At 33.1% G+C, this 17,188-nt stretch overlaps 1 protein-coding gene across 1 annotated transcript in view; it reads left to right on the forward strand.

Annotated features, from left to right (window-relative positions):
- LOC130630749 (S phase cyclin A-associated protein in the endoplasmic reticulum-like) overlaps positions 1-17,188 on the forward strand; it is a 35,254-nt gene that overhangs the window by 6,869 nt on the left and 11,197 nt on the right. The window contains exons 2-11 of the mRNA XM_057444343.1: positions 12,517-12,628; positions 12,729-13,165; positions 13,253-13,347; positions 14,271-14,937; positions 15,117-15,290; positions 15,365-15,580; positions 15,928-15,999; positions 16,117-16,257; positions 16,401-16,472; positions 16,762-16,791. Of these exons, the coding sequence (XP_057300326.1) occupies positions 12,517-12,628; positions 12,729-13,165; positions 13,253-13,347; positions 14,271-14,937; positions 15,117-15,290; positions 15,365-15,580; positions 15,928-15,999; positions 16,117-16,257; positions 16,401-16,472; positions 16,762-16,791 (2,016 nt within the window). The remainder of the gene's footprint in view (positions 1-12,516; positions 12,629-12,728; positions 13,166-13,252; positions 13,348-14,270; positions 14,938-15,116; positions 15,291-15,364; positions 15,581-15,927; positions 16,000-16,116; positions 16,258-16,400; positions 16,473-16,761; positions 16,792-17,188) is intronic.

Consider the following 17,188-nt stretch of genomic DNA (forward strand, 5'->3'; position numbering starts at 1 on the left):
ACAGTTGTGGCATTTGTCAAACTTTTGATTCTTTCGGATAACTTTTGTACAAATTGGGCATGTATATCTCGGTCCGGGACAACTTTCTACGTCTCCAGAAATAATCAGCAACAACGCGATTAAACTCTTTGGTGAATAAGGTCTTGTATCCACATATCTTCTTCTGTTTACCCATAGACTGGAATAACCATGTTTCAATAAATAGATATCATGTGTTTGGTCAACTCCAAAAGTAAGGCTTATACCATCAGAAGTTATAAAACTTGGTTTTTTTATATAGATAAAAGTATAAATTGATAACAACAACACGAGCAACACGTCCGCTCTCGGTGCCGCCATTATATATCTTCTTATATATATAGTTCGTGAAACTTTTTTGCACTTAAATTTTACATTAAAAGAACAGTTTTTTAACATGCAAGTATTTTTATCCTTTTACCTTAAGTACTAGTTACATTTTTTTAGTGAGACATATTATTATTATTTTTCCTTTGCAACTAAAAAATATAAACTGCGTGCCTTATACAAAAATACATAGAAAACGGTTGTTGTAACACCCTCCTCCGTTGTTATTTTTTTAATACTATTTGTTGTTGTTCTGACCATACATTCTTATTTTTCCATGAACTTTCATTAAATCGAACATTCGCTAATTTAACTTTCGCTATTACAAGCAAAACATACATAGAAAAATATGCTTGTCGTAACACCCTCCTCCGTTGTTATTTTTTTATTTTTTTGTTGTTCCGTCCATTTATACTTCTCGATAAAATTTTTTTATTTGGCTGACTGACAGACCATAAACTGCTATCTACTTTGCCCGTAGAACAAGTAATTAAGTTGGAGTCATTTTATTTCTAAAATCCAATTTGTAATAAAAATACAAGATGCAAAAGAATTTTTAAATGTAAAATAACAAAAACAAAGACACAAGATTAGTTATACACATCTATTGTTTAATATATATTAATATTAATATATTATTATATATATAATTATATATATATATAATATTAATATATTATTAGGATCGTGGATCATTGGTGTTGCGCATGATACGCGCTCATGATGTTAGGTGTCCTGATTCCAGTACTGTGAATTTAAGGATGCCTAAATCTTTATAATATTGGTTTGCATTTGTTCTATGGTTGGCAAAATTCATAAGACACAATTTTGAAGGACAGTGATTCGGTTCACTTGTAAACTTATGGACTGACCCCTGACTTGGGAGCAATAATTTAGATTTGAGTGGAAAAGAGCATTATAAACTGACAGAAGAACATCCATCGGCACATAATGTCTTATTTTGCAATGATTCCATTAACTTTTTTCAGTTTGGTTGCAACTGAGTTAATCTGGGACTTCCATCCTAGGTTAGAATCAAGCAGTACACCAAGATTATTTTTTAGTTTCATTTTTGACCACCAATAGAAAGCTTATCTTCACAGTTAATGGGTTTAGAGGGATGTCTAAAGAGAATATATTCCGTTTTACTAGCATTTAGAGATATTTTGTTAGCACTGAGCCAATGCCAGAGGAATCTAAGATCAAGATTGACTTTTTTGACAAGGGATTTCATTGAGGGATTAAATGCAGCAAGTTTGTATCGTCAGCAAAGTGATGAACTAGGGAAAATTTTGTTGCTTTGTGTAAATCGTTAGTATAGAGCAAGAAAAGAAGTGGGCCAAGTACAGATCCTTGAGGAGCACCATGCTTCATAAATACTTTATTTGAGAAAATACCTTTAATGGAGAGAAACTGATCACGGTCAGAAAGATAGGATTTTAATAAAGAGCTCAAACAATTAAGCCTATGGTTAAATATCAATCGTTTAGCTCTGAATCTAAGTAAAACCAACTTTGTTATCTTTCACAGCAATAACAAAACTCTTAATCACAATGTTACTCTAAAACTTAATAATTTTGCATTCACTCAAAGTGATTGTATTAAATACCTTGGCGTATATGTTGATCAACATTTAAACTGGAAACAACATATCTCAGTACTGTCTAAAAACATTAGTTGAAGCATAGGTCTAATGTATAAGCTAAGACCATTTGTGAACATAAATGTGCTTAAAAATGTTTATAATAGTCTAATTTATTCTCATATTGTTTATGGCATTCAAGTCTGGGGGTCAGCTTGTGATTCTGTCCTTAGACAGGTTCTCACTCTACAAAAAAGGCAGTAAGAATGTTAATATCTAATGACAACTATCTTATCACACCTGGGCCATTACCTCCAACTAATCCGCTCTTTAAAGAACTGCGCAAGAATGGTTTACACCAACTCATTTTATTCACAAGTACAACACACGCAGTAATAGAATGATTAATAGGAAAAATATTTTTGATTTAGGTACTGTTTCAGACCTACTTACACTTCATCATAACAGGTCTAACCTTGTAAACTATGGTGGCAATATGTTTAGGATTTCTTCTTCTTCTTCTTCTTTCTTCTTCTTTTTCTTTTTCTTCTTCTTTTTCTTTTTCTTTTTCTTTTTTCTTTTTTCTTTTTTCTTTTTTCTTTTTCTTTTTCTTTTTCTTTTTCTTTTTTTTTGCATGCAACCCAGAACTAGTTCAGAGATTTTACAGGGTCCTACTCGCATCTTTTAACTGGCCTCCGGGCTGTTTTGAGAGGTCCCCTGCTGGTTGTAATAGTTTATTAATACTACCATGTATTTATTCAGTTTAATTTTTGTTAACTTTCATTCCCAGAAAAGATTATCTGTAAATGTATCTATCAAAAGCTTTTTGGAGATCTACGAAAATTCCACAAACATAATTACCTTTATCTAGGTTGCCAGCAATTTTTTGAATCATGTTAAGCAAGGTTTGTGAAGTGGAATATTTTTTTCTGAAGCCATACTGTTGAGAATATAGGACGTTGTTTTTGTTTAGGAACTTATAAAGTCTATCATGAATCAGTTTCTCAAAAAGTTTGTCAATATTTGATAACAATGAGATTGGTCTATAGTTTGTGCAGTCAAGTTTAGATTCTTTCTTGTGAATAGGGATGACTTTAGCATCTTTAAGTTGAGTTGGAAAAACACCTAAGGTAAATGAGAGATTAATAATTTTAGATAAGGGACAAGCAATATCATTTTTAAGAAGACTCAAAACATTATAAGGAATACTTGATGGACCACTGGACTTTTTAAAATTTTATAGTAGACAAATATTTCAAAATCTCCTCTGGAGTGGTGGGTGACAGGAACATTGAATTGGGTACACTGTTTTTTAGAAACTGATTAAAGTTTTTAGGTGTGTGGGGAATTTTCTTGTGAAGGTTTGTTGCCACAGAAGAAAAAAAGTTGTTGAAAGTATTGGCTACAGTTAGGGGATCTGTGCTTATAGATTTATTATTGTTTAGTGAGATTAAATTAGATTCATTGTGACTACTAGAAAAGATTAAGGACCTTATACCTTTCCAATATTGTGGATGTTTTTTTTGAAATAATCAGAATAGTAATTCTTCTTACTGGTTCGACACAAAGATACAATCCTATTACGATATCGTTCATATCTTTCTTGGATGTTAGACTTAATGATGGGGTTTTTTGCACACATAAAAGATTTATAAAGTTTGTCACAGATTTTCATGGAGGTTAGAATACCTTTGGTCATTTAGGGATTTTGTGGTTCAGTTTTATATTTTGTTGATATATAGTCAATAGCTTTGAAGAAATTATTAAAAGATGTGATACATCTTTATCCCAATTTAATGCAGAGACTTCATTTGAGAAATTGGTATTGTTAAATTTAGACCAGTTTCTCACTTTCAGTTTTCGCAAGTGATCAGAGATAAATGAAAAAGAGATAAATTATTAAATTTTATTTTGATGGAAAGTTTAAGAAAGCAGGAATACATTTTCACTTTCTTTTTCTTAACTTTGAGAGAAATGGTGGAACAAACTTTTATGGTTGACAGTACGGCACTTTAACCCAATGTATAGATGATTATCAATGTTTACGTTTTTGCAGGATTCTTGAGCATGCATGGAAAAAATCAGAAAAATGGACAGGCAAAAAAATGCAGGCCTTAGTTGAAGAAAGTCAAATTATTGTTAAAAACTTTTTTACTGTGGCTACTAGCATCTTTTCACTAATATATGATCTAAATCTGAACTACATGCAAGCTATATTTTAATTTTAAGATCAAAAGATGCCTCTAACTGATAATAAAGTTTGAAATGGACTGGTCCACGATTTACCGCCTGCATTATTTTGCCTGTTGATTAGCGTAAGAAGTGTGAGAATTATAAACAACATGAAAGTCGTCTGTGGGGTAAATGTTACATCCTGCAAAAACGTAAACATTGATAATCATCTATACATTGGGTTAAAGTGCCGTACTGTCAACCATAAAAGTTTGTTCCACCATTTCTCTCAAAGTTAAGAAAAAGAAAGTGAAAATGTATTCCTGCTTTCTTAAACTTTCCATCAAAATAAAATTTAATAATTTATCTCTTTTTCATTTATCTCTGATCACTTGCGAAAACTGAAAGTGAGAAACTGGTCTAAATTTAACAATACCAATTTCTCAAATGAAGTCTCTGCATTAAATTGGGATACTTGGTTAGGTAAGTCAAGGCACATGTTACTGCAGTCCTGCTTCAACTTACTACATTGTACAGTACCGCCTGAATGTAATGTTATATTGTTATCACCTTTACATGAGCTTTCAGTAGCGTCAGAACTTTCATTTTTATTATATATTCATTGTTAAATACATGATCTTTTTTTGCATGTCAAAAACAATATAGTTCATGTCCCACACATGAAATTTAACAATCGCATGTGGCTTATTGTTTTTTATAATTACCGCAACTGCTAAGGGATTAACACAAGAAAATATTTAAAAATTAAACTACCCTTTGTGTCTCTATTGTTTCAGCACAAGAACATCTTTTATTCACACATGAATTTATTTGTTAAAGTTATTTCCTTACAAAAATAAATAATCTCACTAGGTACACAGTGATATTATTTTTTGATCGCATTTTAAAAATTCAGAACGAAGAACGGCGATAGAAAAGCTTCGTTAGATCGTGTTTTAAAAGTTTAAGAACAAAAAACGGCTATAGAAATCAGAGAATTCCATGAGACGCGTGCGATCGCACGCGCACACGCCCACACACGTGCGACAGATATTCAGGCGTGCGATTCATCGCACGCGTTAATTACGCTCTTTACTCGCGTAAAATAAAAAAATTAACCAAGGAATTATAAAAGTTGATTTTCTACAGCGTATTTAATGTCGCCGCTTAAGGCTATGCTTTAAACATTTAAAAACTGTATTCCAAAAATCAATCGTTTTACATCAGCAGCTTCAACTGTATCATTAAAAACAGTTTATAACCACTTGTGGTTAAATTAAATTTTTTTAAAAACGTTATTTAAACGCTGTGTTTTTTTTCCCGTGTTTAAATTAAATGTGTTTTTTTCTGCCTGTGTGAAATTAAATTATTTTGAACATTTTATTTTAAAATTCTTAACTGTATAAAAGAACATAACATACTTGTTTTACCTTTAAAGATCTAAAGAACAACTTGAAATCTAAAAACAACTTTAAATTATTCCAAATAAGCCGTCTCCCAAAAGCTAACAAACAAAACTTGAAACCTCAATAAATAAAAAATGACTCCCATTTTTATAGTTAATAGATAACCTACTGAGAAAATATAACCCTGGGAACAAGGTTGGGGATAAATAGCACTAGAAACAAAATGGCAGACCGTTGCAGTAAGTGCAAAGTGTGGCATGTGTCAGGGTCTCTTTGTCCACTGTTTAAATTTAATTATATGTTATTTACGTATTATAAATTGCTTCCTACAACGAACCAAGGTGTTTTGTTAATGTATTTAGCACTTTTACACCACTTAAAGAACACTCACGGGACTGGTAAGAAAAAAATGAACCAGGAAAAAAATCGAAAAAAACGCACGCGCAAATTTTCTAAAATAGATTTACGCATGCGATGTGTAGCACGCGTGTTGTTTTCTTCGTGGAATTCTCTGGAAATACTTTTTTAGATCGCATTGCTAAAACAAGTGTTTTGATCTATTAAGAAAAGTCAAAAGTTATATTTCAGTATTAAAATATAATTTTTTTATGAAATCTTATCATGAAAGGAAAAGTTCCGAATGTGGGTTTTTTTCATTTGCGTTGTTAAACATTGCTTTTAATAAGAAGAACTTTTAAAAGTTTTGAATGTTAAAAATGTTTCAATGATAAAGAAATATACTAAAAGTTTTAAAAAGTAGCAGCATTATTTTTATTAAATATTTATCTTAAAAAATCTTGTACTATGAAAAGAAACAAATATTTTTAAGAAGAATTAAAACCTTTTAGCGCGATAAGAGAAAGCACTTGCAAAAAAACAGAAACCGACATCGTGACATGGGTGTACATGTAACATCACATTCAAGCAGTACAGTTTATGACATCATCCAGTTGGAAATTCACTTCATATGCATGGACATTTCTTTTTCACCTGATTTGAAGTTTCATTTGTTCATGGAAAGGGAGTTGAAAAAAGAAGGCATAAAGATTATAAACTTGTCAACTCTGATATTAAAGGTTAGCATCACTTTGGCTAGTGTTGAGAGGCGCAAGCAAGAAGACTGCATACCATGCTGTCAATCCAAAATAAGTAACCATCCATATTCTCCCAGAACAGCATGATGAATTGGCAAATCAGTGCAAAAATGGAATACACTTTATGCCAATGACTTGCCCTAATCGAATCAGAAAAATACTTATAGACCTGATTGAGGCTTGCCTTACTTTATCGAGAAGCTGAAGACTTATTTTTCAGACATAATTTTACCTTATCAGGTGATACTTACCCGATTGGGCTAAAGTGCTGTACTGGTTGAGCTACTTTGCATGTTTGTGGAAGAAACTGTTGCGGAAAATAAGGTTAAGTCGTGATAGTTTTTTCTGTGAAAGTTTCCTCCTGCCAAAGCTTTGTCTCCTAATAAAGTTTTTAAAACTTACTTGTATAAGCTAAAGTCTACATGGGAAAATGTCAGAATAGTAGTTTGATATTCAAATAAAAAATTAAAATTATAGAGAACTATGCTCTATGTTTTGTTGTTTGCTTTTTTAGCATGGTCTTATGATTCTCTTTCAAACTTAATTTCAAGACTGATTTTGTCTTCATCACCTGTTTTATAGTCACTAAACATACACAATTTTCTTTGGTCATACAAGTTGCTATACATCTGCCATACTTTCAAAGCAGGCGACTTAGAATGTTGACTAAACAAAAATCAGAGTGCACTGATTAACTGTTTAGTGCACCCTAGAAAGAAATACTACAAGCCTGGAATTCCAGCATTGTAGCTAACAATTCAGGGAGATAATGCAGCATGTCATAAGTTTTTGTGTTTGTGTTTATAGAGCAGCAAGGATAATATTGATGAAGATCATTACATTGTGACATACAGTTCTAAGAAAGGGAGACGCAAAGTAGCCCTTTTAATTTTAATTACTAAATGTCTGTAGCGGTTAAGCTATATTTGGGAGAAATAATTATTTATCATGTTTTAAGTTTAAAGAGAAATTGCCAAAGCTGAAAAATAATAGTATTATAGCTATAAAATCGTGACAAATCCACCTTGCTAATTCCATTGTGTATGTTGAGTATGTTACCTCAATAAGTACAGATGCTTCATGGTTACAGCTACCGCTATATAAAAATAAATAAAAATGTTTTCAAAGAGTTATTCCATTCTTGCAAATGTTTCTTAAAAATATATATAGCAAGTGCAGGAAAAACTAAATTTTAATTCACCAAGCAAACCAGCTGTACAGCTACAATACTACAATACCCAGGAAAGATTTTACCACCTGGCATTTCACTATGGTCTTTTCCAATGATACACTAAACATTGGGTTTTTTCAGGAGAGGCGTGCGATCGCACGCGCACGCCTTGGCACACGCCTAAATCGTTTCAAGCATGTGATTATTCGCACGCTTGAAAAATAATATTGAGTTTTCAAAATCAACCTATAAAATCCATTTTGTAGCGTGCGATGGCAACTCTTGAAATATTTTTTGGAGACTCGTCAGACAAAACGTCCAATAGATTTCCGTCTGGGTTGGACACTTTCAGATCTCAGAATTGTTGAATAGTCCAGGTCCTGGTAATCCATGAGCAAGCCTATTCATAGACAACCTGACCATCCTAGCTAATTTAATGACTCCTGACTTAGTTAAAAGAACTACGTAGACATAAATCTCTTTTGCCTGGCCCCTTCTTCGTTGGTAACCAGGTCTTACACAAGAAATCCAGCAATGCAGTTTTTAACTAATGCGGAGGTGAACACCGACGGAGCTTGGGTGAAGCAAGTCTGCAAAACTGCATTTACAGGCAGAATAGACATTTTATCATGGATTTAATTGTAGATGATTTCTTCATTTAACAAAACAATCAGAAACCATAACAGGTCCGAATTTAATGGGTTTTTTCTTTATGCTTTTAAAATGAAACCCACGTGCCTTATAATTCTTTTTTCTGTATAAATTTTGTTAATATGTAGCTGAACCTTCTGAATAAATTTTGAAGTTTTATATAAGCCACGTGGATAAAAAAATTTTTTAATTTGAAAATACAGCATATTTTTGCCTATTTGCTCGTGATGAACTAAAAAATAAACAATAAATATGCATACTATTTCGGACATGTGGAAAAGGAAGTTAAACCAGTAGATGCTCGATCATTGTGTTTGGGGTTCACGATTTAAAACGTTCCCCACTTTTCTACCTCGAAATGAATGCGCATCAAAAATTAACCTTAGAGCCCATATTGCACATGTAACATCCTTTGCACGTGCATTTTACATCACATGCGTTACTTGATTTACATGTGTGAATCATCAGCCCCTAAAATTAGTGTCGTCATTCGGCACTGCCGACGTGATTGCCGACGTAAAATGAGAAAATACCGTAGTTGCGTCGGCAAAAAAATTGCCTCTGGCGTAATATGAAAACTGGCATATATTTTTCTCGAGTTCCTTATCCTAAAAGAAACCAGGTCTCCACATGGGAATGCACACAGGAATCCACACAGTATTCGGCGGATGGTTTATTTCATTCGAAACTAAACGGATGGAATAATTTCCTGAATTCACGAAAATAAAATAAAAAAGTAAACATGGTGAAAAAGAAAACAGTTCTCTCGTGGAATTTTCCTGAGTTAGGGTTTGAATCGGAAAATGACTCTAATGAAATTGCTAAAGTGCTTTGCAAAATTTGTAGATGTCATTATCAAAACAACAAAAATAAAGAAAATTTGAAAGGAACTGTGGCAAGCAGAATCAAATAATGTTAATTGTGGTATTGTTTGAGCTTCCCCCACTCATTGCGACTGAAGAATAATTACACTCGATTTTCAGTAAGTTAGGTCATTATCACTAAAATTATTTACGTTACAGAAATACCGTGGTGCCATTCGATTCTTAATAACAATAATCAAAAAATTGTATATCGTATTAAAAAGAAGTCCAGTAGTTCTCTCTCCCACACGACACAGCAGGCAATAAGTCAGCCCTGCCCTCGGTTTTGTGAGGAGAGATGTTCTGCGAAGACTCTATAAATTGAGACTCCTGTACAGTTTTGCTTCATGGTGAACTGTGCCGGTGACAAGCATTTTCGAAACATGCCACCGACGACTTCTGCGATATACAACTTATTGAATGCCCTCACCCTCAGTTCGTAAATAGCACGTGCACAACGTACTTTCTAATGAGTTCGTCTTGAAACATATAGAAAGCCAGTTGGCAGTGAGCTATTAACTTAACGAAGTACAGCATCGGGAAAGTAGGTCATGGGACTTGTAGTCTGTTTCCATTTGACGAAAGTTTTTGCCAGCTGAAAAATTTTACTACAAAAAAAAAATGCCGACGCAAATCAGTGTATCTCACGTCGGCAGTTTTATTACCGACGTAAAAAAATTCTAATTTTAAGGGCTGAATCATTGCACAACTACTCATATATTCCTGAAAAGCCTAAAATGTCATGTTGTTTTGATAGTCTTTGTGATGATAGACACTTCATTTTAATGATACAATTTTTGCACTCTTGTTGCAGCATGTGGATAACTATCTCACAAACAAACCCATTGGAATAATATCTGTAGGCCTTTCCTTCTTTGTATTTACACTCTGACCTTTGCCACAAATTATCTCGTAAAATGACGAAATGCCTAGATATAGTCCAGGAAATATAACTGTGGCCAATAAGGTTATCCTTCATTTTCTCCTATCCAACCGTGTTTTATTGTCAAACGGTCTTAGAAGAGAGAGGCTAGAACTTTTCTGTAAACTCTTTCAATAACAAACTTTCTCAATCTTCAGCATCAACAGGGACACCTTCTTCATAAGCAGAAAATGCCCATGAAATTGAGAAATAGTCATCTAGCAAGAAAAGCTCGCCCAAGAAGAGAAGAGCTACCACACACCTTGCTACCAAAGTATCAAAACGAGCAATTTAATTTTTTTTTTTTTTTGATAGCCAAGTACTGTTTAAGTACATTTGTACTATATAATTTAAAATCAACCAACGATTTGATCTCAAGTTAAAGTAAATTACTTTATATTGACATTTTAAACATTCACTTTCCTTTGTTTACATACAGCAATTTGGAGTTTAACTTGAATTTTTTTTCCTGTTTTTTTTTGTGGTGTATTTTGCAGAACAAGTTTCCATTTCGGAAAAGGTGTATTTGAGTGCAAAATGCTAAAATGATAAGCCATTTTACCTGCATAGTAAATCTGGAAAATCTGGTAATGGCAAAAACAGTAAAAGCCATTTTCTCGCAATAAAAGTATTAATGGTTTTCTCATAATTGGCCATGCTATTGTTTTTTTGTTTTTTTTTATAATTTCGCTTTGATGTCAGATGTTAAAGGTGCGTAATCACCCTGTAGGTAACTTTTCTTGAGGTGCCTATTTTATTGTAAATATTGAAAGATATACATGAGAAAACATTACCCAGAAAATTTTATTGAAAACTGACAACCAGAACATGTTCAAACGTTTCATGGACATAACAAACTCACCCCAATTTCATTGCACGAATCATGCGATAATAAACGCACGGCAAAATCGATCACATGGTTGCTGGATTTATGCCATTACAGAAAAAATAATGAAGGAGGGAGAGTATCCGTAGCTGTGTTTCCATAGTAACAAATGTATCAACAAAGTTCCGAATATGATAAATCAGATAAATCAATCAAAGTTTCTGTGTTATTCTTTATTATTTAAACGTTTTAACTTACTGAAATCAGACTTCTTTGCAACAGTGACCACTTCTTGTTGTTTTTCTGAGGACAGCTTCGCCTCTCTAGCTGTCTTACTTTTTGATTATTTTCCTTTGTTCAAACAGTTAGTCGTTTCCTTATGGAGACAGTATCAAATCTACACAATTAGAATACCTAAATATTCAAAATTTCCCTTTTCATGCTCTAAATTTCATTATCTCCATAGTGCTTTAACTATCTTCAACTATCACAATGAACATTCTCCCCTGTTGGGTTTTTTGCCTATAATATGCAATAATCCCGGTCAGCTAATAAAAAAAGAAAGAGCATGATAAGCATTAATTATCATAATTAATAGCCACGAGGTAATGCTGTGATTTCTTCTTTCAGTTTTGTTTTGTCTGGTCTCCAAAAACAATGGCGAATAGAATAGAAGAAAATTAAATCTAAGTGGAGAAAGTGATACGGATGTTTTTACGCTTGGCCTCTTTTTTAAACAGAACCAAAATTTCTTTCCACTTTTTGATGCCATGTTTTACAAAGAAAAACAAGCCAAAAGAACAGCGTGAACGGAGCCAACCATAATGGCGATTTTATCGAACTCCATCTCAGTGCCCATTTAAAGATAAGGCCGTTTGTTTACCTACGGTTTCACACGAGCATTGTGCGACGGCCCACTTATTAGACGAGAATAACAGATCAACAAGACCGTTAAATATGGCGGCTGGAAAAAAACCCAATAAATTCAAGATATTGAAGTACCATTATTTCCATTTCTAGTAGGTTTTATATCCTCAAATTTTCAGGAAAGTCATAACTCCGTCTGAACTTTGAAATAAACATATAAAATGGATATGTTAATTTTTTCGATAAGGGTGATTACGTGCCTTTAACCTAGGACGGCAATTATGACAGCAATGCTGAATGCTACAGCAGATTGACAACGCTGTTTTCTGTTTTTACTGTTATAAAATAAAATTGTGACAACGTTTGTAAAAAAGAATTGTTAATTCTAATTTTTTGGGGGGGGGGGGGCTGTACTGTGTGGATGCAGCAGAAATGGCAGAGGGAACATTCGCAAGTAATAAAACAACATAGCATTGTGGACTAAACTAAACTGTGCACAAGACTACAAACAAACAGTAATGCAATAAATATATTCGAACCAAAATATGTATATGTTACAAACTGCACAAAATTTTAATTAATATTTTTCTGTAAATAAAAAAAAAATTGTTATTTAGAATCCACCTGATTATTTTCGATCTGGTAGCCGCGACAATGTACGCAAAATTGTTGAAAAAGAAGGAAAAACTGCAAGGAATTTAATTGTATGGTCAGTTCCCCCAGAAAATGGTAATAATTACACTTCTTTTTGAAATAAAATGTCCCAGTAGTGATAAAAATAAACAGGTGTTGTGAATTATTTGAATGTATCTAATTCTAATTTTTTTAGATGAAAAAACAAGTAATAAAAGAAGGGGAAGAAAACCAAAACGGGACAATTGGTATGAAAATAACACCCAGTTGCAACGGGGAAGACCCAAATCAAAGAAACAGACTGGAAACTCTATAGCAGGTAAAAGCAAAAAACAGGAAGGTGTAATCAAGTCTGATGTTAAAGTGGAAGCCAGTATTCAAAAAGAAAAAAATGGTGAAAGTAAGGAAAATCGTGAGAGTAAATCAGAAGAATATAAGGAAAGAATAAGAGAAGCAATAGAAAAAAGTTTCGAAGGTGAAAATCCTAGCCAACGGCCAATGTCAGCTGCATCTGTGCAGTCTCAAAAAAGTTTACGTGCTCGTTATTGGTCATACTTATTTGATAATTTTCATCGTGCAGTTGACGAAATTTATGGCACATGTGAAAATGACGAAAGTATCATTGAATGTAAGGTGAGAAAATCATGTATTTTTGCATTGTTAAAACTACATATTTCAATGTAATAAAGAGAGGATATAATATTTTTTTAACTTTTGTAGGAAGTTATTATGATGCTGGATGTGTGCAAACGGGATTTTCAAGGATTGATACATCGCTTAGAACTTTTTAATCAATTGGAGACGTCCAAAATCAAGTAGGTGAAACAATACAAAAGCAACTTAAAAAAACACACACAAAAATTGTTCTGCATAAGTGCAGTTGTACTGGTGCTTTGTCAAAATTCTACACACACAAAGTTCACCACAAGTTATATATTTTTTTATATCTGGCTACCTAATGCAAAGTGGACATGTAGTTGAAATTCATGCCAACATTCTTCATGAAGTCTGTAACTCAGCTAGGGTTGATCAACGTTTTTCATGTTGCAAGATCAGTAGAGTGTAACTAAGCTAATTCCATTAGAGAAGAAAGAGAACAGTGCTTACAATTTTTTTGTTTCATCTTTCTTAATATTTTTTAAATTGAAAATAAAGTCAAAAAAAGTTATCAAAATTTTAATAATTTTAATAAAGGGACCATCAATTTACAGAAGCTTGAGTACCTGCGTATTTATGCAATTACACTTGTCATGCAAAAACATTGTGTGGGTCAGATAAATATTCACAGAACATTGTGCATAGACTCATCTAGCATAGCCATGTCTCTTGTTTTGGCTTTTTTATAAGAGGCAATTATTTTAACTTGGTTTGGAAATATGTCCTCACCTGTTGTGTGTTTTCTCACAAGACTCATAATTCTGATGGTACCACTTATCATAGGATTGAAGGACTATGCGCAAATATGTGTTTTGGTTATCAAATTTGCAATTGTTAGATGGAACAGCTTTACACAAAGTCTAATTATGGCCCCATTTTATTATAAACATTTTATATTGCAATTTTCATATATTATCCAAAATAAAATATTAAATTCCATTCGGAGGTAGTGTAGAACCTTTTTGTTGCTTTTGTGGCTTGTTTTTTTTGAAATAAATAGATGCCTAATAGGCAGGAAACAAAATGCTTGTCAGGACAGTATAGTTAAATTACATAATCGCACTATATCTTGTCGCCATAGGCCTCAATCACTGGCTTGGGAAGTGCGAAAACAAATGTCACCTGGAAAATGTCCAAGCCCAACGATGAGACGTAGCCCCAGCCCGGCAGCTGTAAAGTTTTTAAATTTTGCAAATTCTAAACCTGGAAATTTCTCCTGGGCAGATAGGGTAAGAGGTATAGGTAAGGGTGTGTTAGAAAACAATATAAAGGAAATCACTGTTGAAACAGCAACAGATGAAAAACAAAAAACAAGCTTTCCTTCTCCTGTTTTCGAACACACAAAAGAAGAAGTGATTGATGATAATGATGGTTGGGAGATCGTAACAAAAGGAAGAAGCCGCTCAAAGGCATCAAGTCAAAGCGCATCGTCTACATCCTCTCAAGGCTTTCTTAAAAACTTTAATAAAAATTTTGTCAAATCTGAAAGTAAAGACCTGTGTCGTAAGGAACTTAACAATTATGGTAATAAAAATAATGCAACTAATAAACAAAACGTAGAACTAAACACAACCAAATCATCCTCAAAGACATCGTCAACCTCCACTCTACTGGAATATGAAAAACTAGATATACCTCAAGAAGATGTTTCAAAATCACACGATTCTCTGGCAGATGCAACACTTGATTTCTCTTATGACTTCACTGAAGATGAAATTCAAATTCAAATTAAAGAAGAACAGGAAAAGGTAAACAGGGTCACAGGAAAGATTATTTGATTTAATTTGTGGTTTTAACTGATTTTTAAGACTTGTATTGCAAATTGGTTGTTTCAAAGAGCATGCCTAAATACTAAATGTATGCTTTTTGCTGCATATGTGCAATAGACTGACTGAAGATATTTATTAGATTTAACTTTGCTAACTAGGCATTAGCATCAGCAATTGCAGAGGAGGAGACTCTAACAAAGGAGTTAGAACAAGAAGCCTTAAAAGACGATGAGCAAGATGACGATATTAGTAGTGATCAAGATTATACCAATACTGATGAGGGACGGGAAACTCCAAGGGATTTGTCAGAAGAGCTACCACTAGATAGTTCAGTAAGCAAAGTTTGATTTACTCTTGTGTAATCACTATTTCTATAAATTCTTAACTTATCCACCGTAATCCTCAGCTTGATGAACCTGATCGTATGTTAAGTTGGGAAGAAATGTGTTCACAGTATGATAAAGAACATGAGAGTGGGATTGGATTTAATTGGGGTGAAATGATGGAGATAACAGAATCAGTTCGGATGCCAGGACGCGCTTTAGAAATGCACCAAAAGTTGTCATCACCTTCTCGAAAAAAGTCTCGATCAGAGTCTGTTAAGCGATCAGAGGAGAAAATGGTATGTTTACAGTTAAGTCTGCTTTTTCAGTCACCCTGATAAGAGGATGTAAGACCCCTCTACCTCAGCTTTAACTGATTTTCTTTGATGCATTTTATTAGTGCAATTGCTACTGTTTAAATTTAGGGTGCAAAAAAAATTATCTTTACATTACAACCAAGTTTCAAAAACTAAGTTTTTACAAATTGCTATATTTTAAGATTTGGAATTTGACAATTATACAAAGGTTCTTTTAAGATGACCACTTGTCTAAGACAGCCACTTTTTTCATTGACCCTGAGTGATTGTCTTGCACCAGTCTGACTGTATATGTTTTAAATTTCTTGTTCCTCTTACCTCTTTTTTAGGCAAGAGCTGAGAGAAGAAGACTGCGGCTCCTAGTTGAAAAATGCCAAAGGCTTCGGGATTTATCTGAGCGAGTAAGTAATTTCGTACTGGTTATTTTATCATCAAAATTCTTATTATTAACCAGAAATTTCAAATTAAGCACGAAAGAAAATACAAGTATTTTTATTTCGTTAACTGATATGTCTTAGGTTCAGAATGTGCGTGAGCTGAAAAACAAATTAATACAAGACAAAGAGCGCACCATGTTAGACCAAATGCGAAGAGCAGAACTGAACAGAAGAATTGTACTACAAGAAAAAATCAAGAAGGCGCAAGAAGAAGAACTAAAGGTTTTTGTGTGCGATTTTTTGTATTGATTAAATTTTAATTAAAATCGATATCAGAGAAAAAGGCCCTGTTGTTTGTGTCTGTTTAAATCTTTCTTTTTTCTGGTTTTTATTTGTGGTTACCAAAATTTTTTGTATGTTACCAGGTTAATGAAATCGCATTCATAAATTCTTTGGAAGCACAAAATAAAAAGATTGAAGTGCAAGAAAAGCATCAGGTAAGTTTTCCCTTTTTTTGTTTTCATATTAATTATTGAAAAAAATTATGATAAAAAGATTATGATAAAAAGGCAATAGAAAATTCAGAGAAATATTTGTGCTTATTGCATAAGGTGCTGGTTTTAAGCTAAATACATGCAGAGTAAATATCTGATTTATGAATTTATGGTAAATATGTCATTAGAATAGTTAAAATGACATATCTTCTGAAAACTTATATACTTCTTAAGTTGCTTGCTTTAAAAAAAATAAGGACTTCATTCAAATCATATTGCTTTTATTGCTTAGGTTTCAGAAGCTAGATTGCAGGATCTTTTGGTGAGTGTTGTTGTAACTTCTTTTGAGTATCAATTGTAAGAAAGTCAATATTTTTTAGAAATTCCATGGTTTGTGACAATATCTAAATCTATGAAGCAAATTTATCAAGGAATGTAAAAAATAAGCCTGTTTTTTTTAAAAACAAAAAAACAGGGAATTTTCAGGGCAAAGAGCTAGAAATTGTGTATTGTGTCGGCACACATACTGTTGTTGAGAATTCTACTCCCCTCAGGCCTTTTCTAATTCCAATTATTTCAAATTTCTGACGTGACAAAATGTCATTTCCTGTCTAAGTAAATTTCATTACTTTATGCTAACTTGCAGTCAAGAAAGCACGCTAAGCGTTGCAGGAAACGTACAACAGGTGATGATCCCCTGAGAGGTAGTTAGATTTAGT

This window comes from Hydractinia symbiolongicarpus, chromosome 1 (genome assembly GCF_029227915.1).
Source record: "Hydractinia symbiolongicarpus strain clone_291-10 chromosome 1, HSymV2.1, whole genome shotgun sequence".
In the NCBI taxonomy this organism is placed as follows: domain Eukaryota; kingdom Metazoa; phylum Cnidaria; class Hydrozoa; order Anthoathecata; family Hydractiniidae; genus Hydractinia; species Hydractinia symbiolongicarpus.